General features: G+C 49.2%; 1 protein-coding gene across 3 annotated transcripts in view; it reads left to right on the forward strand.

The window, feature by feature from the left end:
- The window catches only part of Itga9 (integrin subunit alpha 9), a 314,925-nt gene that overhangs the window by 68,825 nt on the left and 221,292 nt on the right, over positions 1–24,808 (forward strand). For all 3 annotated transcript variants that reach the window (XM_052723820.1, XM_052723809.1, XM_052723831.1), the window contains 4 exons: positions 5,546–5,636; positions 6,341–6,386; positions 13,422–13,576; positions 23,977–24,137. In XM_052723820.1, coding sequence (XP_052579780.1) covers positions 5,546–5,636; positions 6,341–6,386; positions 13,422–13,576; positions 23,977–24,137 — 453 coding nt within the window. The remainder of the gene's footprint in view (positions 1–5,545; positions 5,637–6,340; positions 6,387–13,421; positions 13,577–23,976; positions 24,138–24,808) is intronic.

Here is a 24,808-nt window from a genome sequence, read left to right on the forward strand (position 1 = left end):
GTGTGTAGAATGGTCTGTGTCTTCCTCCCAGTGGGTCAGTGACAGACAAGAACACACACCAAGAACTCTGCAGTCAGTTGGTGGAGTGCTTGCCTAGCATGCACTACACGAGGTCCTGGGTTCCATGAATCATGATGGTGTCACATGTCTGTAATCCCAGAACTCGGGAGGTTAGGGTCATCCTCGGCTACAGAGGTAGTCTGAGGTCAGCCTGGGCTACAGACCCCGTCACTAGTAAACCAAAACCAAACCAAACCAAAACAAAAAACCTTTTTAGTCAGTAACGGTTTGTAATTGCACACTTGTGCGTTCAGCACTTCCATTCACACCTGAACTGTATGGCTGAGCTCTCTCTCTAGTCTAAGGTTTGTATTTAAGAGGCATGTGTAAATTGGGGTACGATTTCTTTTACTCTTATCATTTGTGTGTGTGTGTGTGTGTGTGTGTGTACATGTGTGAATGTATGTGTGTGCACATGTGTGGTACAGAGGCCAGAGGAGGATGCCAGGGGTCCTTGCTCTGTTACTCTCGGCTTCATTCCCTTGAGACAGCGACTCTCACTGAAACTGGAGCTGGTCTGTTGCCCGGTAGTCCAGCGATCTTTCTGTCTCCATCCCCACACAGGCTCATGTGGCATTAACCCGCTGAGCCATCTCCTCAGCCCCGGAGGAGATACAACTTATATCCATCCCTGCACGAAATGTGCGTTAGAAGTTGGGGCTTGCTAACTATGGGGCCATGGGCACGCTCTCTCTCCTCTCCCTCTCTCCTCTCTCTCTCTCTCTCCCCAAGCCTGCTTAGTCTGTTCTTGACCCTGGCCGAGGAAAAGATACTTAGGGAGAGGCTCCGGGGAGGAGGAGGAGCCTGTTACTTCTTCTTTCTTTTTTTTTTCCCCCGTTTTTCGAGACAGGGTTTCTCTGTGTAGCTTTGGTGCCCGTCCTGGAACTCACACTGTAGACCAGGCTGGCCTCGAACTCACAGAGATCCGCCTGGCTCTGCCTCCCGAGTGCTGGGATTAAAGGCGTGCGCCGCCGCCGGCAGCCTGTTACTTCTTCACCCCTGTCGGCACGACAGCTGTGTGAGATGGATCCACTTAGGGGCCGCCGCCGGCTTTCTGACGGCTCTCAGCACCACACGGGTGTGGATTTGCCCTGGGCAGCCCCCTTTCTCAACTGCATTTGGAAAAGGCCCACCCAAGGAAGTTCCACTGGAAAACTACGGAAATGGAGACTTGGGTTGCCTTGAAGTAACCCACTTTCAGGGGGTCCGTCCACAGACTTTTCTCTCCTCCTCAGACACGAGCAGTCATGGCAACAGCAAACCTTAGGTGATTCAGCTAACTTCATTAGAAGTTTGAAACCCAGAGGGGGGCCTGCATGGTTCGGGTGAGGGATGCTGCGTCACCTAAGGAGCCCATCCTCAGGCAGGGGGTGAGGGTCATTCTCCACACATCCTCCTGGAAGCTCGGGCTGGAACTCGGAAGCTAACCACACAGAGAGGCCACCTGCGGGAGCCCCGCCTCCCCTCCCCCGCCCCCAGCCCCCCCTTTGGCTCTGCAGTGTTTTGTTTGGTTGCCGGGTGGGAGCCTTGCAGAAAGCTGCCACGCACATTTGTGGTTAGTGTGGAGCATCTAGTCGGAAGCCGCCACTGGCAGCTGGAGGCCGTGCCTCTGTCAGCATGCACTCTGGCTTACTTAGCCCTTCACAAAGAGAAGTGGTTTGGGGCTCTCTAAATACAAGCGTGGAGAGAGAAAGAGAAAGAGAGAAACTGCTGTGATTGCGTTGTTCCAGGCTTGCTAATATGTATATGATAAGGCCAGTGATTTAAAAGGGAAAAAAAAATTAATGCCGGTTCTTCTGGGCCTGGATCCTGGACAGAGCGGGCATTGTGCGCAAGAACTGGAAGAAGAAATCAGAAACGAATCTAGGCAACGGGATCGCTTTTCTTTGGCCCCAACTCATGTTATTTTTGCTGGAGAAATTGTGAGATCAGAGCTTGGACTCCTCCCACGGTACTCTCTAGCTCATGCTGCCGCCTCCTTTCACCATGAAAAGTGTTGATTTTAAGATCCTTAGATGCCTTTCTCAGCCGAGAGCCCCCGGGCACGTCGTGGCGGCCCCTGTGATCTTTCCCTTGCCCTAACAGACGCTGCGTATAAACCTGGTCAAGCGGAGGTTTCCCACAGTTCCTGGTTCCCATTTAGGGTTATTAGCACCGTGCAGACTTATCTTCCTGGCTTTATAGCATAATGGCCTGCAGATGTCAGTGGATAACTTAAGTCTGTATCCTCACCCCCCAAATGGACCACCCCTCACTCTCTCCCTGTCCCAGCCACAGCATACCCAAGAAACGAAAACCCACAGCAAGCTGCTTCTAATGTTCTTGGCTTCCAGAGCTGAGATGTGCCGCTTCAAAGTGTGCCTTTTACTCAGATACACACACAAGTTTGTTTAGACGGAGCCATGTGGGATGTGTGGCTGAGCTAGTTAACAAGCTGTGCTTCTGCAGCATTGCCTACAGGGCTCAGCCGCCCTTGGATGCTCACATGTTTCCTGTCGGATGCCTTAACAGAAGATGGCAAGCAGCCCTCTCAGATGGCCTCTGGGACAGTTCCTCATAGTTATCAGCTGTTGAGGGCGCGGAGGGGGAGGCGGGGGGGCATCCTATCTCCATCAGCAGAGCCCGTGGACACTCCCCCGGCTCCACCAGGGCTTCCCCAAGATATGACTCAGTAAAGACAAGCATGGAGAAAGAAAGGCAGAATGAGCCCCTGATGACCGTGAACTTGGTTCTGTTGTGGGCTTCATGACATGATGTGGAAGTGAAGTGTGTCTCTGGTTATCCACGAAGAGACTCTATGCTATGGTTATCAGATATCAACTTGATACAAGCCTAGAGTCACCTGGGAAGAGTGAAACTCAATTGAAGAATTGTCTCCATTACAGTGACCTGCAGGCATGTCTGTGTGACATTTTCTATGTTGCTAGTTAATGAAGGGGGGCCCAGCCCACTGTGGGTGGCGCCATCCCTAGCAGGTGGGCCTGGCTATGAAAAAGATAGCTGAGCAGGCTAATGAGCAGAGAGAGAGAGCCTCCATAGTTTCTGCTTCAAGCTCCTGCCTTGAGTTCCTGCCTTGATTTCCCTCGATGATGGACTGTAACCTGTAAGTGGGAATAAACCCTTTCCTCCCCAGGTTGCTTTTGGTCAGTATTTTTATCACAGCAACAGAAAGGTAACTAGACACTGTGGATGGAAGAAAGAAGGAACTGATCAGATCTCAGGAAACGAGACTTTCTGGTTCAAGACGTTTGGTGTCTTTAAAAGGAACAGCGCCACACAAGTGTGAACAGACAGTTTTGGTGGGATGAGGGCTGGCTGTGTGGCAAGTATTCGCTTGTTAAAAGTATCTTAGTATTTTCGTTTTTAATTCTGCGCATTTGTGGGGAAGGGGGGCATGAGCAATGACTGCAGTGCCAGAGGAGGCCAGAAGAGGGCGCTGGATCACCCGGAACTGGAATTACAGGCAGTTGCCTCTAAATGTGGGTGCTGGACACTAAACTGGGAGCCTCTGCAAGAGCAGGGTGCGCTAACCATTGACCCATCTCTCCAGCCCTGTGTTCTTTTTTTAAAAAATGAGTATATGTATGTGGACATGTGTGTATAAAGCTAGAGGACAACTTCAGGTGTCATTCTCAGTAACACTATCCACAACCTTTGACCCAGGATCTCTCACAGGCCTGGAGTTCACCACTTAAGGTAGATTAACTCTAGCCAGTGAGCTTCAGGGACCCTCCTGTCTCTGGCTCCCTGCACTGGGATTACAGGCACACTCCACCATATCTGGCTTTTTATGGAGATGCTGGAGACAGATCTCAGGTTCTGCCGTGCTTGTAAGTCAAGTACCTCACCAGGTACCCCAGACCCCAACGGCTGTTCTTGAACTAGGCTGTCTGTTGTGTAACTAGAGTTTTTCTGGTCCTGCCTGGCCCAAGGTCAGGACAAACCTCTCTCACCCGCCAGTCCCACAGCCGCTCAGACCCAACCGAGTAAACACACAGAGACTTATATTGCTTACAAACTGTATGGCCGTGGCAGGCTTCTTGTTATCTAGTTCTTCTATCTTAAATTAACCCATATCTATTAATCTATAAATTGCTGTGTGGCTCATGGCTTATAGGTACCTTACGTCACACTTTTCATGGTGGTGACTGGCAGCGTCTCTCTAACTCAGCCTTCCTGTTCCCAGAATTCTCTTCTCTGCTTGTTCTGCCTATACTTCCTGCCTGGCTACTGGCCAATTAGCATTTTATTTATACAGAGCGATATCCACAGCACTATTGTGATGAAGTTAATGGTGTATAAAAATGTGATGTGGTAGTAGAGTTGTGAGTGTGACACATGGGTTGAGGAATGCCTCTCGGGAGAAATGGCTGATTCTCTCCCTGTACTTTACAGGAGGCTCAGCACCATGCAGTTCTAGATGTACTAGGTCAAATGGCTGAGTGATTTCTATGAAGCTTAGGAGCGTGTGACCCTCCCAGTGGGCTGGCTGGAGGGGAAGTTTCCACATGGCTATCTTTCCAGCTGGGTATGCTAGTGACCTGTCCATCTTAGGGGAGGCAGGTGAAATGGTACCTAATGAGATAGGAGGGAAGGATGCTCCCAGCATTTCAACCAGTTGTGCCTGGATCAAAGTAAACAGAGGACTCAGGGGTGAGGGAGAGGGCAGGGGCGAGGGAGAGAGCTTGGTCAGTAGAGTGTCTGTCCACAGGCCTGGGGACCTGAGGTTGCCCCCCAGATGTTAAAAACAAAAACCCAGGTGTGATGGCACACAATTAGAATCCCAGCACTGGGGAAATGGGACAGGCTCTCTGGGCTTGTTGGCCAGCCAGCCTAAACTACTTGGTAAGTTTCATATCATTGAGAGACCCTGCCTTAAAAAAACAAAACAAAAATCATAGACAGCATGTGAGGATTGACACAAGGTTGGCCCCTAACACACACACACACACACACACACACACACACACACACACACACACACACACACGGGAAAAATAATCCAGCCTTTAGTTGTCTTAAATTTCAACATGTCAGAACCATACAATGAGCTAGTGAGACGTCTTAGTGGGTAAAGGCATTTGCTGCCAAGCCCGAGGACCTAAGGTTAATCCCAGGGACCTCCATGGTGGAAGGAGAAAACCAGTTCTTTCCGGCCCTCTTTTACCCCCACGTGTACACTGTGGCCTATGAAATCCCTGCACACACATAAATAAGCGTAAACATTTTTTTAAAAACATGCTTTAGTAGACATTTTATTGTCACCAAACTCAGGGAAATTTTTAATGATGACATCTGGCCAAGGCAAGCAGTAATAAGGAAGTGTGTGATCTTCAAGTGCCTTCTCTAAACCCTCTGGCCATATTCTACCAACATTTTCTTTTCTTTCAACAACTTCAGACCCAGTGCCCTGAGGAAGCTGGGTTCAGACAGCCCCAGGTCCTAACTGCCCTCCGTGACTCCATTTTTCTATTGTCTGTTTCAGAAACTGTCTGGGAGGAAGATAAACCCGATCCTGCGGATGTTTGGGCAGTCCATATCAGGGGGCATTGATATGGATGGAAATGGCTATCCTGGTAAGCTGTTTTTCTCAAAGCATGCCAGCTAAATGAAGATAGGTGTGTGAGATAAGATAGCTTTTTTTGGTTTGGTTAACAATTGTTATTCACACAGCAGAATGGGAACTATTGCCTGGTGACTGACTTCTAAAGGATTCAGCTGAGATTTAAAAAAAAACAAAAACAAAAAAAACTCCAAAGTCTTGCTAAGAAAACGCAAATTCTTGGCAAAAAAAAATCTGTTTTCAAATCACTAAAGAAATTATCCACTCAATACAAATTATAGTAAATTATATATACCATTAAAATAATATTTGCTTAAATAACGATATATATAATAGTATATGCTAGTAACTACAGAAAAATATACACAAGATGAAATTAATTTTAATGAAGTGTAGTCCAATATAGTCAACATTTTATCATTTTACTGTATAACTAATACAGAAGTTATTAATGAGTTAATTTTTAAAAATTAGGTCTTCAAAATCTGCTCTGTATTTTACACACCCAGCTCCACTTCCAGGCCCCAGCGGCCAGATGTGCTTGGCGGCCACTTAGGACATTATGGCTGCAATTCTTACACAGTCGTTATGCAGTCAGACAGCAGCTGTAGGAAGGCTCTCTGACCACAGGGCTGGGCCTCTGTCCCTGGCGCCACGCCAAAGGGCAGCTGGAGCTGGTCTCCACAACGTTCTGAGGCTGTGACTTCTTGTTTTCAGATGTCACCATTGGAGCCTTCCTGTCTGACAGCGTGGTCCTCCTCAGGTGAGATGCCTGGCTCTTACTCCTGGGGTCGTGTTCTTCATGACTAACAGATGGGATTTTGCCGAGGAGGAATGGGGTGCGATCCCATCATTTGGCTCTTTCCTTTGGCCTAGTCCTTCAGGTTGAAGGTGCTGTGTGCACAGAATAAATTCTGCCTTTATTCTCTCAGTCATATTCTTTACCACAGAGTTCCAGAAAGTGGGCCTTAACTAGCTTATAGGGAACTGAGAGCTTTCTGGGGTGTCTTGACAGGGTTGGGGTAACTCAACCCCTAATCCAAGGGCTGTTTGTCTTTGGTCATGACCGACCATGCCCTTCTGTTGACGTGCTATATAAACATTCCTGTTTCCTACAGGCGCCAGGCATTTAAAGGGCTGGTAAACCCTGTCCAGCCTAGTTTTTTATCTTTATAACCAGTATCTTCACTCCTGTTAGTCCTCAGCCCCAGGGACCAGGAGCTTCCTGTCCATTCACTGGTGGTAACAGAGGTGAGGGACATGTGCTTAGGTCCAGTACTTGCTGAAGCCTAGACAGCACCATCTCCACCGATGCACCATCTTCAAGTATTTCTGTCTGTGTGAGTCAGAGGAAGCAGAATTGCACTTTGGAATGGGAGCCAACAGTTTTGTTAATAACTCGATGGCAGAATGTTCTAAAATAAACTGCTATGGTCTTACAGCTGGAAGGGATCCCAGAGGCCATGTAGGCCTTCACCACACATGCTTCCCATTTAGCCTTGCCCTCTCCCAGCCTTTCCAGAGGGACAGGGTCTCTTCTTGAACGAGGTACCCCACAGGAAGGGGCTTAGTGACTTAGAGAGAAGCAGCTGGTGACTAGATAGTTCTAAACTTTGAATTGTCAAAGTGGCAGGATCACCTTGAAGTTGGGTGTGACCTAGAGTGAAGGTGGCCTGAGTTCAAACCCTGCCTCTGCCCTTTGAGGTGAACTTCCCGGTCAAGCTCCTTGGCACCCCCTCCCCACCCCCATCCCAAGATTTTCCTCTGTGGAAGACAATAACGGGAGTATTTCCCAGAAGCTCCGGGTTGATATTTGTAATTATGAGACAGCCTGGGTGAGGACTAGCAGGGCTTACATAGATCTGGTTAAATCTGACTTCCTGAAATTCTGCTTCCTGTTCTTGGATCATCTACCCAGAAGCCCTGCAGCATCTGAAGATAGCAGTGTATCCCCAGATACCCTGAAGTATGTCCCACGTGCCTGGGTTTCCACTCTTTTCCTCCTGGTCGAGGCCATGACGAATGTCTGTGACATGGGGAGCCACAGTGGCATTGTGTCTCATAATGACCTGACCGCTCATTGTGATTGTCAGGGTCCCTCTTAATGACACATGTCCCCGGCTGCTTACAGTGCAGTGGGCTGCCTTGATACCAAGGGCGCCTGTTGTCTTTTGACTTTTATAACGGAAAATAAATTATCTTTCATACAATATATCCTAATCACAGTTTTCCTCTCTCATCTCCTTCCAGATCTTCTCCCCATCCATCCAACCCCATGCCTTCTTTCTCTCTCTTTTCCTTTAGAAAACAAACAGGGAAATTAAAACAAAACAAAACAAAACAACAACAAACCAGACCCCAGTATTAAAAAAAGAAAGAAAACCACAAGAAACTCTCTCTCTCTCTCTCTCTCTCTCACACACACACACACACACACACACACACACACACACACACACATAACCATAAAAACACAAAATTGGAAACCATAATAGATTAGCAAAAGATAAAAAATAAAGTTCAAACACAGCATTATGAGACAAAAGAAAAAAAGAACAATCTCTGAAAACACCGTTGAGTTTGTTTTGTGTTGGCCATCTGCTGCTAGACAGGAGGCCTGCCTTTAGGTGTGGTTTATATACTCAGGGAGACTCTGTTGGGGAAAATGACTTTTTCCTTTGCAAGCAGTTGTCAATTGCAGATAGCTTCTGAGTTAGGGGTGGGAGGTCATGTCTATTTCCCTGCTCAGTCCTGAGACCCCATCTGTCTTCCTCCATGAGCTCCAAACCTAAAGGAGCTTCTTCTTGTCTCTCTCCTCCATGGGTGTAAATGTTAAATGGAGTGCCTTCACCGTGGATGGGGACCCCAGACTCCAGCATGGAGTGGAAGGTCAGATCTGATGAGGTGGAAGGCCAGGGAGAATGCACATGGGTGAGGGAGTGAGGAGCCCCACATCTGGGTAAAGAAGCTAGAAGACATTGGAAGACCAATGAGACCACATGAGCTTCAGAGATGTATGGCGATGGTGCCTTTCTGGGAGTCCACACCCCCATCCTCTCAGTTTATATACATTGTCTTGTTGAGATGAAACTGGGAATGTATGAGATGCCAGGGACTGACTGTACAGAGAACAGAACAGACCTGGTCCCCAGGCTTTGACTCTAGCCAGTGTGTCATATACAGTAGACAATGATGTGGCCAATGTTTGATGAATACCTCCCATACACCAGGCACTAGACAAACATTTTGTGTACATTCCTGTGCTTAGCCACAGGCTTGCACTCAGAGGGATGCTTCATTAGGTGATTTCATCATTGCTGAGTGTAACAGTATGGACTTGCATAAGCTAAGGCAGCTATGGCATCACTATGTGTTGCCACCTGTGGATCTGCCATTATGCATGTGGTCTGTCTTCACCATTCATGTAGTGCATGACTATATTCATTGTGTATTTTCTTTCTTTCTTTTTTTTTTTTTTTTTTTTTTTTTTTTTTTTTTTTTTTTTTGGTTTTTCGAGACAGGGTTTCTCTGTGTAGCTTTGCGCCTTTCCTGGATCTCGCTCTGTAGACCAGGCTGGCCTCAAACTCACAGAGATCCGCCTGCCTCTGCCTCCCGAGTGCTGGGATTAAAGGCGTGCACCACCACCGCCTGGCTTTCTTTCTTTCTTAGATTATAATTTGTATACAGTAAAATGTACCAGTTCGAGCTGCAAGCTTGTCACCCTGCAAGCTTTCTTATGCTGTTAAAAATTACTTCTTGTTGTTATTGTGCTGGGGAGGCACATATTAAGACAACGTTGTGCAATGGATTCTGTTCTTCTACCTGTATGTGGGTTCTGAGGATCAAACTCAAGTCCCCGGGCTTGCATGACATGTACTTTATCCACTAGCTGCCTCACCAGCCCCTCTCACGTTCTTTTGTTTTGTTTTCCAGACAGGGTTTCTCTGTGTAGCTTGGGAGCCTGTCCTGGAACTCACCCTGTAGACCAGGCTGGCCTCGAACTCACAGAGATCCACCTGCCTCTGCCTCCCAAGTGCTGGGATTAAAGGCGTGCGCCACCACCGCCCACCTGGCCCTCTTACGTTAATTGCATCTTTCTCTCAATAGGCATCTACTGTTGCTTCTGTCACCACAGGTCACTTTTGCCTACTCTAGGATTCCATGTAAGTGGAATCACACCATATGTATTCTTGAGTTCTTTCTCTCAACTCGATGTTTCCGAGATCTACCCATGTTTTGTATTCACAGTGTGGACTGATTTCTTGCCCTCTAGACAACTCCATGGCATATGTATTGCTATTATCCTCCTTATGGGTGAAGAACTAGGAGCTTTGTGGTGGTGAACTTGGTTGTCAGCTTGATACACCTGGGAAGAAAGAGCCTCAATGGAAGAATTGCTTCCATCAGATCGGCCTGGGGGCATGCCTGTGAGACATTTTCTTGAAGGGCCCAGCCAACTGTGGGCAGTGCCATCCCTAGGAAGGTGGGCCTGGCTGTATAAGGAAGCTGAGTAAGCCAGAGTGAGCGAGTTGATAAGCATGGCGCTGTCATGGTTTCTGCTTCAAGCTCCTGCTTCAGCTTTCCTAGATAATGGACCATAAGTTGTAAGCTGAAATAGACCTCTTCCTCCTCATGTTGCTTTTGGTCATGGTGTTTATCACAACAGGAAAGCAAATTAGGACAGACTTTTACAATGATGGTGTCACATTCAGCAGAAAGGACCACGTGGGCACGTCCTGGCCGAGGTGGCACCAAAGGTCAGTGATTGTATTGGCCGATGCAGCTTTTGGGTAGTGTTGTAGCAGAAGCCACATGGCTGTGGGTAGGGGAGAGAAGGAGACTGGGAGACAGCGGATCTTGGCTGCCTTCCTGAAGCTGGGCTGCAAAGGAGCACATGGATCCACAGGTGGTTCCGAGACAGACAAAGAGGAATGTGTATGCCCACAGACAGCTGCGTGTTCGCTGTAGTTAAAGGCACTGAGAGAGGCACCTTGGGGTTTGGGAAGCTTTGGGCTACAGCTAAGAGAACCTGACTGGGCACCTTCAACTGTGTGAACATAGGTGAACTTGGACAGAGGAAGGCTCAGGGCAGGTTTTGTAACTAGCCTTCACCTGTCCCTGCCCTGCCAAAAGAACCAGAGCACCACCATGTGAAAATCATACACCATCCACTTTTATTACTTGCCTGGAAGTACAATGTGGAGGTTTGATCTCCCTGCCGTGGAAAAGCACTCCAGTTACTTGCTTCTTTGAAATCTTAAAAGCACCTCTGGTTCTGCCCTCGGGTGCCCCCTCACTGTTATCCAGAGGTTGGTGGGTGGCAGGTGGGCTCCGCCCTAGGAGTGTGAGCAGGCCTCAGCTCTGGCCTCAGGAAGTTTGCTCAGGAGGGCAGGTCCCTGTTCCTGTGATAGGAGCCTAGTCCTGTGCCACCAAGGGGCAAAGGAAGTGACCAGAGAGGCTTATGAAAGATTGCTTTCCTCATCCAAAAACAATACTTGAAGTGGAGACAAAAAAAAAGCTGAGGGAACTGATGTAACAGATGTTGGAAGGAGATGGACCCGGGAGGGCCTCTGCCGGCCCTTTCAAAGGATTCCGCTTTACAAGCCTTGCACTTAGCTCTGTCTGGACTGCTCTCGTCTCCTGCTTACCTCAGCCAGTCTCTCTGGGAGGAGACTGTGCCTTCTCTCTGACAGCTGATAAGGGGATGGACTGGCCTTTCACCTTCTTTTCCATAGCGGGGCAGGACAGAGTTTGCCAGGGTGTTATTGTAGAAAGGAGCCTAGCTCTCTCTGAAGCTGTGGCTACTTTGTCTCTGCCGCCCCCACCCCAGTGATGGGCTTCAGGTTGTGAGTCAGGGATAGAAAAAGACAGTAAGGCAGTGGCGGAGGAGTTAAGTAACAGGGCTGTTTCTACTTTTTATTGCTATAACAAAATGCCTGGGTGAGGGTGGGGTGGGGTGGGGTGGGGTGAGGGGGGTGGGGGTGGGGGGTGGGGTGGGGTGAGTGGGTGGGGATGGGGTGGGGGGGTTGGGGGGTGTGGGGGGGGACTAACAAGTAAGGAAACAAAGGGTTTTGTTTACTCAGGTTGAGATCACAGCCCGTCCTAGCAGGGGAAGTCATGGTGGCAGGGGCATGAGGCAGCAGGTTACATCGCATCTGCAGTCAGGAAGCAGAGTGAACGGACGCTGGTGCTCAGCTCGCTTTATCCTTTATTCAGAGACCCCCAGTCCATGGGATGGTACTTTTCCCTTCCAGGGTGGGTCGTCCTGCCTCACTTAACCTAATCTAGAAACTCCCTCACATGTGTTCATGATGATTCCAGATCCTGTCAACTTGACAAAGTTAACCATGACATCATCTTACACCAACTAGGGTGACATGATCTAAGTAATTCTAGCATCTTCTAAGGATGAACCCAGAAGAAAATCAACAGACTAGGCTATTGGTTTCTTCGGGCATTATTGCGGTCTGTCTGTCTTTCGCTCAGAGTTCCCCAGTTCACTGCCCCGTCACAGCTGCCCTTCTGTTGACCTTCTGACCCTGCAATGGCGGCAGCGGCGGGGTCCCGTGCCGTCTGTGCCGTGTGTCTCCTCACTGTGTTATGCACCCAGGTTTTCCTTTCATCTTGGGGTTCTTCGGTCATGTGTTCCATGGTCCTGTCACCCTGGTGCACTTGGGTTAGCCTTACACACACGTGAGGGCACTATTCCCAGTTTATGCCCCTTAATCTCACATCACTCCAGAAGCATGGAGGCCAGGGATCCTGGGGGGTGGGGGGAAGGTTCTCTCTGGAAGGTCAGGGCAGGTGTGGGGGTGGGGGGAGGTCAAGCCACAGCTTAGGTGCCTCCTCCCTGAGCAGCTGTGTGCTATGGGAAAGGGATGCCTGCTTCCTTCCCAGCTTTTGTCTTGTTGCCCCGGGGGAGTCCAGGGATGCTGTCCATTCATCAGGCACTGGGGGCAGGGGTGGTCATGTCAGGGAGAGGGCTGTGTTTATTGGATTTCGTTTTGCCCTAAGGCTAGCCAGGTTAATTCCTTGAAGTGTTTTGCTGGTACCAGCTGGGACTCCATTAATCAGTTCTTGTTAGACCATATTCAATGCATTGGTAGACATAAACGAAAGAGGGCATTTGGCCAACTTATGCCGGCAGTGACAGGGAACCACTCAGTATGTATCTAGTGGTCTCTCTGTCTCCCTCTCTCCCTCTCTCCCTCTCTCCCTCTCTCCCTCTCTCTCTCCCCCTCCCTCTCCCTCTTTCCCTCTCTCCCCTTTCCCTCCTACCCCTCCCTTTGGCATTTTAAGGCCAGCTCTCACACAGTGACCCAGGCTGGCCTAGAACTCTGGGAAGTCCTTCTGATTCACTCCCTCCGATTCTGGGATTTAAGGAGTGAGCTGTCACACCGGCTTTGCATCCGGCTACTGAACCACGGCTTGTGTGTAGACACTTCTCCTCAGTGCATTCATGCCTCCCCAGTGAAATGGAAATCGGAACTTCTTGGGTGAAATTTTAAATAATCACCCAGCATCTGGTGGTTGATTTACGGCTTTAGCCAGCTGGGTTTCATTAACAACTAACTTGCCTTTGTTACTGGGAAGCAAACCATTAGTATTTTAGGGAATGCGCTACTTTTAAAACCAGAAAAAAATACTTACAGAACACACTAGCCTTTCTCTCTTGGGGCATTTCATTCTTTAATTAAATGCTGGCTGAAGTCCCAGATCTATTCTGCCTGTATAGTTCTTGTTTGGTTCTGAGAGCCGGTACTTAACACAGGTCCCTTCCCCTCTTCTTGTCATGCAGGGCCAGACCGGTCATCACTGTGGATGTCTCCATCTTCCTCCCAGTCTCCATCAACATCACAGCACCTCAGTGTCATGATGGACAGCAGCCTGTGAACTGCCTAAATGTCACCGTGTGTTTTCGATTCCATGGCAAGCATGTACCAGGAGAAATTGGTAATGAGCCACAGTGTCAGGGCTCGGGGTACCTGTCTTAGCTGGTGAAAGGTTGCAAGATGGGGGGGGTGCTCCAAGTTCCCTCCCACTTTATGTCCCAGTGGGCGTCATGGGGGGGCAGGGGGGACAGTGGGCTGGACACTCTCTTTCCCCGAGGCTCCTCCCTTCACTTTCCTGCTTATTTACATATTTCAAATTTCACACACCCTGCAGCTCTAGGACAAATGACATTGAACATCAAGCATCCTTCTCCCCAGATGTATGAGGACTAAACTGAAACTCATTGGGTGGGGCAGAGTGTGGACTGGTGAGATGGAGTGCCTGAGCCTTGCCCATATGGAACACTTCACGCAGTTAATATAAAGAAACAATAGGAATCTGGAGGTCCCCCACCCGCACCCCCACCCCATAAGCTTGCAGCATCAACTAGGTAGCGGGCTGCCCCAGACAACTGACGTCAGATCAGGATGTGAAGGTTTCCAAGGCTTAGGTTTTTAAGAGCATGGCCCTACTCTGGCATTTCAGAGAGTTTAGAAAAAGCAGCTTATACTCGGTTAGCATATTTATACAGTCCAGGGGTGGCGCTGCCCACATGGGACTGGGCCCTCCCCAATCAGCCATCAATCAAGAACACTGTCAGGCAGTCTGCTCTGGGCCATGTCTCAGCTGAGATTCCCTCTGATAATGCTAGGCTGTGTCGAGTTGAGAGCTGTAGCTAACTATGGCAACATCCTTGGGAGGTCTGCATACAATTTAAGTGTGAAAAGCCCTACTCAGGAGTTCACCCATATGCACATCCACCAAAACCTGCAAAAACACACTCACGTGTAGTTCTCTCAGCTGGACTGCAAACCTTCTATCCTATACAACCGCATGCCAATCCTAGCTATCTCATTGGCAAATTGTCATGATCAACTGTATCGAACAAATATACTTATTTATAAAGATATTTTTCTTTTAAAGGGAGCTTAGAAATTGCCACATTGAACATAGTCATACGATAAACTTGGGAGGGAAGATTCATGCAATTTTCACATAGAGTCCAGAGAGTAAAATATATTCTTTAAGTTCATACAGCTGTTGGGACTGGGTACTTAGTCTGATATGTCAACAGTTGCATTTTTCAATCACTGGGTTTTTTTTTTCCCCCTATCGTCTTTATTGTTGGAGTCATCAGAATCTGATGAAAACAGATTTCTGGTCCTCCTGGAAGTAGACATCAGCTCGTGATAACTAGAATCAGTTAACAAACATTTCATTGGATGCTGTCAGTAATGGTTATTTTGGAGCTTGGGATCAAACCCCGGCCTTCTTGTCTGATAGACACATGCCTACCACAGACCTCTACCCCCAAACCCTGAATGATAATTTTGATGCACATAAAAAACATTTTAGAGCTCTAAAAAGCCAGCCAGCAGTAGTCCACGCTGGCATTCGTTTGCTAGCTATTCATGAGTGTCTACCTGTGCTCGGCACCAGAAATGGTCCTGCACTGGAGCCCTGATAGAAAGTTCTCACTGCTTTGTTCCTTATGTGCATTCATAGTTTGGGTCCATGTTCTGGAGAACATGAAAGTAACATGGCACAATGGGAGCAGGAGAAACCGAGATGTGGGTTTAAGCAGAATGGGCCCAGAGCTTAAGACTCCTGGGCTGAGTGAAGAGATGGCGTGGGGGCCCCTCTGATTTCTCAGCCCTTTCTGGGGCCACAGTCAAGCCCCAGCTTTTCACAGACCACTAGAAAGAAATCCTCAAGGGTCTGAGCTGCACCATGGCTCTTGAAGGAGTAAAATGTTGTGGAAAAGGCAGGCTACTGGACGATGTGCATCTCACAGGCAATGTGGAACCACCTAGTTAGTGGTCAGTAAACCTGGTTAGGGTGGTTTAACTCCTGTGCATCCTCCCGTTCAGGTCACTTCCTTAGCCTCTGTCACGTGGTTCATTGAAATCAAATGCCCCTTTATATTCAGAGGCTCTCTAGAGCTCCTTACCATTTAATACTCAGGTTGGGGCTCAGGTTATAGCTGAGTCATATGCTTACCATGTGTGAGGCCCATAGTTCAATCCCCACAAGCACATGTGTGTGCGCACATGGAGGAATCAAGAATCAGGTGTAAACTAGAAAATGCTGATGTCAATAGGGCAGTAAGGAAAAGCACCTTCTTTTGTCTGTTGTAAGATGTTATCCTTCGAGAACAACAGCTACTGTCCCCTCTGAACACTGGGGTCACTCAGTGTTCACTGGGGTTGGTGACTGTTCTCTCCTAGAAGGCAGAGGGTGAAGATCATTGGAGTCACCTGAGATTCCAGCCTCTTGCTCCCATACTTCGCAGCCAGTTGTATGCCATTCTGTCCTCACTGCACATGGCCTCTGGTCTTGGGGCATGCTAGAGTATGCAGGCTGTGAAGGTCAGCCAGGAGGAGAGGATTCCACTTATGCAGCTGTGGGGAAGCTGTTGTCTGTGCTGGGGTGAGACTTTCAGTAGTGAGGCTGCTTTGGGGTCACCACACTCCTCCAAGAGCCCTTCATCCATGCTCTGTAAGTTAGCCCAATAATCCCATTGGTTCCCCAGGTTGGACTTTGGGGGAGGGTCACTGTTTGTTTTGGACTTTGCTTGGTCCTTGGAGCGCTCTAAGGAGAGGGTGGACATTTGTTAATGTCTCTTTAGGGAAATGGTTCCTGAAATACCATTCCATTTTTTTCTCTGTCATTTTCATGGAAGTGAAGCATATCTCAATCTTTTCAGTGGAGGCAGAAATGCGGCTGTCCACCAGAGAACAAGCTGGCTGTGGAGTGGGGAGTTTGGGAGGGAAAAAAAAATTATGGCTGTTATGGAAATGTACTCATTGGTGAGGCTGAGGAGAAGGTGGCCTGCTGGAGCTGTGTAGGCCTGGGCCAGTGGTGGCTATCCTTCAAGGGTCTACACAGAAGGAGACTCTTGGCTCCACAGAGCTGGGAAGACCAGGTCTCTAGGCTTCAGGCAGAGGAAAGTTAAGGCTATCTTAAGAGCACAGGATCCTCCACCCAGGGTCATCTCCTAGGCCTCTGCATCAGCAAGGCAGAGCTGGGGGCTCTGTATGACTTTCCGGCTTCCATTTTAGCAGCAGAACCCTAGGCATCCTCAGTTTTGTCTACGGGGCTGTCTAGTGGTGCTTGTCTGGAAAGGTCTTCTGAACTCTCAAGGTCTCTGGGTCCTGTTTACCGACAGATGACTGCATCTGGGCAACCCCACCTGGGCATCTGAATTACAACCAGGGGTAGTATCTTCTGTGGTATCTACCTGGTGGGTCTTCAACCACATGACCTGTTTGGAGGATGTCTTGGGGAGCCAGAGCAGCCGTGGCTTGTCCCTTGGGCTGCTGTTGCCTGCCCTTGGGACCTAGTGGGCCCGGGCATGTGCACCAACGGCTCTTCAACCTTGTTTAGCAATGGGAAATCCCTGCTCTCATTCGATCACAGGAGTATCAGGGTCAGGTCTAGGGGGCAATTGTGACTTCTGGGAAACAGGTTTTCCATAGGGGGTGCATCTGCCTTGTCCCTGCAATAGGCAAGATCCAGTCAGGACACAGATTACCACACTTTACATCTTAACAGGATTTGACTTTGGGAAGTGACTGAGCAGGCTGGGGAGGGTGTAGTAGTAACTGCAGGGGACAGTTGCCATGGCTGGGACTGTGTGCCATGGCTGGCCAACCCTTCAGATCAGCTGTGTGGCATCACCTGGGATCTTATTAGCTATGCATATTCAAACTGAATGAGAATTCTGAGGGTGGAACCCAGAAACCTGTGTTTTACCAAGTTTCTGGGTGGCCAGTCAAGGTTACACCTAGTTAATTCCTTCCTTGGGGTTAACAGAACCTGTGAGTTTGAAGAAGGGACCTTGTGCACCTGGGACCTAAATCTTTAAGTGGAAAGGGTGCTACTTGTCCCTCTGAGAGGACAATGAGGGCTTTGGGTCGTGGAGGAGAAACTGGAATTATGGCCGTTGGGGCCAGCTGCCATGAAAACTGTTGTTGGTATAAATAAGCAGGGAGGGGAAAGGCCCTCTTCTCCCTCCAGCCTAGCAGGCTTCCTGCCCCCCCCCCCCCGTCCCCCATTGGCAGAACCTCACAGGGAGCTGCTGGAAAAACAGTTTGTGGGATCCCAGTGTGGTGATATTGTGTTCCTCAATAGATTGTGCACCCTAATAAACTTATCTGGGGTCAGAGAACAGAACAGCCACTAGATATAGAGGCCAGAAAATGGTGGCACACATGCCTTTAATCCTAGCATTCCAGAGGCAGAGATCCATCTGGATCTCTGTGAGTTCAAAACCACACTGGAAACAGCCAGGCATGGTGACACACACCTTTAATCCCAGTAAGTGATGGCAGGAAGCAGAACAGTATATAAGGCGTGAAAACCACGAACTAGAATCCGTTAGGCTTTTAGGCTTTTAGCAGCAGTTCAGCTGAGATTCATTCACTCAGAGGCTTCCAGTTTGAGGAAACAGGATCAACTGAGAAGTTGGCCAGGTAAGGTTAGCTGTGGCCTGTTCTGTCTCTCTGATCTTTCAGCGTTCACCCCAATACCTGGCTCCGGGTTTGCTTTTATAATAAGACGTGCTAAGATTTGTGCTGCATCCCAGTCCTGGTACCACAGCAGAGTGGAGACAGGTGGGCTTGGAACTGAGAACCAAGGGCTGCATAACCAGCATGGAAGCATCCGGCTTCATGGGGGATCTGAAATATTAAGGCATGTTCCTACTCCAGAGAGCACTGGCTCTCGGAGGACAGTCTCCGTGCTCCCTCTGGTCTCTGGAGAGGCAGGGAGGTGAGAAAATGAGCCTCTTCTATGTTATTTTGGGCTCTTCAATCAGCAGAGGGTGATGGAGTTCTGCCAGAGCCTGTGCTCAGCCCTGGGCACAGAGCACGGAGTCACATTCTAGCAAGAGGAGTCTCCTTACTTGCCCTTCTAGACACGGGCTGAGTGGCATGCAGGCTGGCTTCCCACTCTGGCAGTGGGCAGCCCAAGAACAGCTTTATCGCATGTTTCACTAAGCAATTTCAAACAAGAGTTTGGCTCATTCCAAAGTGTGTCCTCAGACACTTCATCCTTGGCTCAGGGGCTGACCGTGGCTTCTCAGAGCCTCCTGGCAGCCACAAAGAAGGACTGAGCACCGTACGCAAGAGTGCTGTGCCCTTTACCCATAGGCCGTGTCTCCACCTCTTGGTGGCCATGGGCTTGCCTGTCTAGAGGCTGAGAGTTGCAGTCCTGGACTTTTGCCATAGCATCAAATGAAACCCAGGAAGGGTTGTGCCCCAGGGAGTTACATTTCCCACTCTGCTTGTTCAGGGACTGATGCCAGGGTCTCTCTCATTCATGCCGTGAAAGCACTCGACCGCTGAGCTATGACCCCAGACCATTTTGCGCTCGGATCCTCTACCCTCACGTTCCCCGGATTACAGACAGCCTGACAAGGCTTTTCATAAGCAGAGGCCTCAGCGTTGCCAGCATACAAGCTCTGGATCCCAGGCCCTGAGGGATGGCCCCCAGATCATCCCCGGGAATAGCAGAAATACAGTTGGAAATAGATACCTTATGTCCAAACCTGCCTCCCCCACTTTTTTTTCTGAAGTTAGAGGTGGTGTTGTCTACTCTGGAGAGCTTTTGCAAGAGGAGAACATCTGCAAAGCTTCCCGTCCCCAAAAGCAGAGGGATGAGACCAAGGAGGGCCTTGTCAGGGAAGGAAATGGGGTTACCTAAGAAAGTAATTACTGCCAAGTAAATATTGCATTCCTTGGAGGAAGAGGGAGAGAATTAAGGAAAGCTAGTAAAGTGGAAATAGCCCTTTCCCTCTCCTGGGAAGCGCCAAGGGAAGCAGAGTAACGCGCACGGGAAGGAGCCATGCTCTGGTGGAGACTCTGGTGGAGAATGATTCCGTGTTGGCTGGGATAGACCTGAGCCCCAGTTGATTCGAGACAGCTGGCGCTCTCCCCAGCCCCAGCCCATGTGGGGGGCCCTTGGGAACCAGCTTGGGGGGCAGAGGAGAGAAGCAGTCGAAAGCCTGACTGGGTATGATCAGCTTTTCCATCCACATGACATCATTCGACATGGCAGAGACACAAACTGCCAGAAGGAAGAACCTGGTCTGTCATGTGCTGTGGGAACCCGCTCTAATCTGAACCAGCATTGCTCTCCTGGGCCGGGCCTGGAGAGCTGGCTTGCATTAAGGGGTTGCTGCTGAGGCCAAGCTGCAGGCCTGAGGCACCGCCCCCACCCCAAGCAAGCTGATTGGCTGCATCCCAACATGCTTGGGGCACTTGAGCAGGGGAGCTATTTAAAGCTGCCACTGGTGCGTGGGGCTTCAGAGTAGACTATTTCTCCTTCCCTCTGGCAGCTCCCAGACTCTGCACTCAGGTGGGGTTTCTCCGTGGTGAGTCTTGGTTGCCTCCACAAGTGAGAGTCTGATATAGAATGCACTTCTATATATTTGTAATGTCAAAATAAATTTCACATCAAGCACGAAAGAGGCAGTTCTAGAGAGGAAATGCTTGCAGAGCAATTACTCTCAGTGACTGGGTAACAGGGCCTGTCTGGGATCAAGCACCTGAACATTTGAGAGAAATCTGCTCGGTTAACGGGTTGGCACCCACACGCCCCACCCGGAGCAGAGCAGCCGCCTCATCCTCAGCTCTGTTCTTTGAACTGTGGCTTCCTCCCCTCCCATAAGTCTGGAGGAGCCTGGCTGCTGACCACTGTGGTGCTTTGAGCAGAAGGTGGGTGCTTTGCTGCTTTGCCTACAAAGGACTCAACACAGCTCTGGGCACGCATAGAAGGCTGAAATCACCCCCTTTCTCAGCTTGCCCTGTGTTAAGATCTCCCCCAACCCAAATATATTCCCAAGTCAAGGGTCTCAGGGCATACCTTAGCATAGGGATGAATCCTGCAGTACCAGCCTGTAAGTGGGGCAAAATACTGGCATTTGAGGCAGGATTCTCTGGAGGAACAGAACTGGAAAGTTGAAAATGGAGAGATAGGAGTGGGTGTGTGTGGAGGGATGTGGCTTAGTTAGTGGATGGGTTTTAAAGGATTGGCTCATGAGGCTGTGGAGATGCACTGCTGACCTGAAGCTGCAGTTTAGGTCTGTGGGTAGGCTAGACACAGGACTCCTTATTGCGAGATGGCGATGTGTGTGTGTGTGTGTGTAATGTAATATATATGTTATTTTCTCAAAACCTTCAACTAATGCAGCCCACCCACATTATAGAGTTTGATTTGCTTCATCCAAATTCTAATGATTTAACTGTGAATCTCATTTTTAGAAGACCTTCACAGCGGTGTGTAGTTTAGAGCTTGACTAAATATCCAGGTACCGTGGCCCCAACAAGTTGGCACATAAATTAGCCATTCTAGCAAACCACACGGACGGTATATGACTAAGCGTGTTCTGGGGGTCCATCAGACTCAGTCCTGATGGGGAATCTGGGGAGTCAGTGTGGGACCTGCCTCAGTGTGAGGTGACCTAAGTTCAAGGAGACTGGTGTCCCGTCTGCTGCGTGCTGCTCAGAGCCCTGACTCCTGCCGTGAACGGGAGGAAGCCCGTAGTGGAGGCAGAGAGACTTGGAGAAGGCCAAGAGGCTGTGAGTTGGAGTCTGTACCATCCACTCTGTCTTCCTGTGTTCATGCTGAGCTCATCTGGCTGCATTGCTGGGGTCTGTTGTCCCTTCCATTTCCCTTTCCCTGAGGGACAAGGACAGCCCTCCTTTGTCACCGGGGAGGATGGCTGGACAGGGCTGTTGAGACTGAAGCTGCCTCCCCACCTTGGTTTATCCAGCCATGGCTTCTGACTTGTCCTCCAGCAGTGGGTACCTCCAGACGCAGTCTTGCTAAGTAGCGTTTTGAAGCTTGCTTCATTTAAACATAACCACTTGTACTGTTGGGTTGTTGCTGCCTGGAGTAAAAAGATTGGCTTAGGGTTCAGCTCTGGACCTTTGTCTGTGCTTGGTTCTGCCATTTCTGCATTCCGAGAGTAACAGGTTTCAGGACAGGTGTGGTAGTTTGAATGTAATTGGACCCCATAAGCTCATAGGGAGTGTGTGGTTTGTTGGAGTAGGTGTGGTCTTTTTGGAGGAAGTGTGTCACTATGGGGGAGGACTTTGAGGTTTCCTATGCTCAGGATACCACCCAGTGTCTCAGTCAACTTCCGGTTGCTTACAAGATGTTGCCTACAAGATGTAGGACTCTTAGCTCCAGCACCATGTCTGCCTGCATTCCTTCATGCTCCCTGCCATGATGGTAGTGGACTGAACCTCTGAAACTGTAAGCCACCACCCCAGTTAGATGTTTTCCTTTATAAGAGATTCTGTGGTCATGGTGTCTCTTCACAGCAACAAAAACCCTAAGTCAGAAGTTGATACCAGGAGTGGGGTATTGCTATGATAGGCCTGACCATGCATTTGTTTGAAGGAACTTCAGGACTGTGGATTAGAAAAGCAGGTGAATTCTTTAAGTGCTGCTTAATGGGCCATCCCAGTAGGAGCATGGAAGACAGTGGTACAGATTAGATCTGGAGAGCTCTGGACTCTGCTGTATGATAGATGGTTCTTAGACTGGAGCAAGTATTTTCCCTGTTGGAGCCTCAGGTCCTTTGTCCCAAAGGATTAGGACATGAGCTGACCTATGGGATGTCTTCAAGGCCTTGGCGGTCTATGCACACACTCCACTTGCAACGCTTGCTTGTGCCCCGTGTTTTCTCTACTGAAGCATTTCCCTTAGCTGTTCTTTTCTTAATAGTAGAACTATCTCCTCTGATGATCCATGTCCCTGGTCCCTCCCAGTGACCCAGCTTTGCCTCAGAAATCAGCTGCTTGTTAGAATAAGCAAGGTAGGTTATCACAGCCTTCAGTGGCCAGGAATCTGCCATCTGGGCATAATGGGAGCCATGATATGGCAGGGACCTAGGGGAGCCATTAGATACAGCAAAAATATGCTGTGCAGCCACAGATGGCCTGTCAAGTCACCTTCCTTCTTCCCTGTTCCAATTTCCCTTGGTGGCGGGTACTTTGATGTTATTTAAGGATATGGCTATTCCTGTGAGCTGGCTTCACCATACTTAAACACTGGCAAGGCACTGGCTTCAGTGAATGGCCCAAGCTTCTGATAGACGGTTGTATGGCCTGGGATGGCTCATCTGCCTTCCCAATGGTCAGTTATTTCTTCTGATCATTTTAGGGGCAGAGATTATTGTTTCTCCACCATAAAAACTATACTTCCTGGAGCTAGATAAATGGCTTAGTAGTTGAGCTCTCTAAAGGACCCAAGTTTGATTCCCAGCAGCCAAGTTGCCTGCACCTCCAGTTCCAGGGGATCCAACACTTCCTTCTAGCCTCTTTGGGCATCTGCTCTCTTGTAGCATGCAATCACATACACACATACACATAATAATAAAAATGAAATCTTTAAAAACCACAATAACCTTGGAACACACCAAAGAGTAAAGGAATAAAATGACTCACGGAGAGACTGGCCCCTGGCACAGAGAACAGTGCTATAGGTCTGCTGAAGTTCATCTTACTGGATAAAATGCACAGCTGTCTGCTGACTTACAGGCTCCAGAGTGACGGAGGCAAGGTCTATTGGGTTTACCCAGCATGCATTTGTCATCATAGCATCCTTCTCTCCTTTTTCTGTTCTACACTGTCTGGCACTGCCCTCTCAGGTATAGGGCTGAGTTTTTAGGAGGAAAGCTCCATGTAGGAGCCACCATGGCCAAAGCCTTGACGGAAGGACAGGCATCATGAGAGTAGAACCAACCGCAGCCTGTGCCTCAGTTCCCAAGTGTGGAGCTCCATGAAAGCAGACTTTTTTTTTTTGCCTGTGGTGACTGACACCTCACGGTGACAGTGCCTGGTGTGCAGCCTTGTCATTCCACCATGGGTGACACACAGCTGGAAAGATTTCATGGCTGAGAGCAAGGCTTGGCATTTGTGAGAGATACTGAGTTAGTGCAGCACATCCTTGTCACGTCATATGGTTCAATAGAAGTCACTTTCATGAAGTCAGCAGCTTCTAGTTACATTCGACAGGTGAGGCTTCCCTATCGGACCTCCCTATGTGTAAAAGTAATCATTGACGTACATGTATATCGGTGGTTGTGCTGGTATCTCACAAAGGCATGAGGTCTAAACAAGGAAGAACCATAGGGCTGATGTGCATGGGATCCCTGGGAAGACAGGCCATCCTGGTTCTGCCAGGGCCTGGTTACAGGCTTCTGAGATGGTCTTGATGTGGGCACAGGGCAGTCCTCTATGTTGTGTGAACTGTGCCCGCGCGGGGTCTCCAAAGAGCTGTGGGGCTGGGTGGTCTCACCGCTGGGTGTCCGTCTTTGCTAATGTCTTTGACCCTTCATTTCCTGTCAGATCTGAGCTACAATCTGACTGCTGATGTGGCCCAGAAGGAGAAGGGCCAGCTGCCCAGAGTCTATTTTGTGTTGCTGGGAGAGACTGCCGGCCAGGTGTCAGAGAAGCTGCAGCTGACCCACATGGAGGAGACATGTCATCACTACATGGCCCACGTCAAGGTCAGTCCCCACCTCTTTCAAATCCTCGAATCTGATCTCTCCCGATTGATGGCCATTTGGACCTCACATGAGCTACTTTTGTTTCATCATGTAGCTCCGTCTTTCACAGTTCTAGTTCACAATATGCATTTCTTCTTTTAAAGTTAAAAGCGGAAGCCATCTTGTTTATCTTTAATTTTTGTTTTAAACACGGTTGTGTCGTGGAAGGGGGCACTGCCTGCCGTGGTGCGTGTGTGGCGGTCAAAGAACAACTCTGTGCAGTCCGTTCTCTTCCCCACCTTTAGGTGGTTCCGAGGATTGAACTCAGGTCGTCGGGTTTGCAGGGAAGTGTTTGACCCACTGAACTGTCTTGCCAGTCCTCTTTTCCTTATTGTGCTGTCCACGACCTCTGAGAAGCGTGGAGGATGCCAGGAGACCAGTCTCTGAGCGTGCCTCGTTCTCTTGGGACATTTTCATCCTCTGCCCTCTGCAGCTTAGCAGTCATTGGGAAGAAAGCGTCCGGAGCCATGCTTTGAGTCTCATATGGTGTCATTCCTGATGCCTTTCTTAGTGGTCGGTCCACTGTGTGACATAGTAACCCACAGGCAGGGCTAGTGCATTTTAAAACTGGTTGGACACAATTCTCTTGTTGATTACTTTATATTTATTTTAGACGTGCATTTTAGGGGCCT

The sequence above is a fragment of the Peromyscus californicus genome, unplaced genomic scaffold (assembly GCF_007827085.1).
Source record: "Peromyscus californicus insignis strain IS unplaced genomic scaffold, ASM782708v3 Scaffold_11__1_contigs__length_118956290, whole genome shotgun sequence".
Taxonomy (NCBI): Eukaryota; Metazoa; Chordata; class Mammalia; order Rodentia; family Cricetidae; genus Peromyscus; species Peromyscus californicus.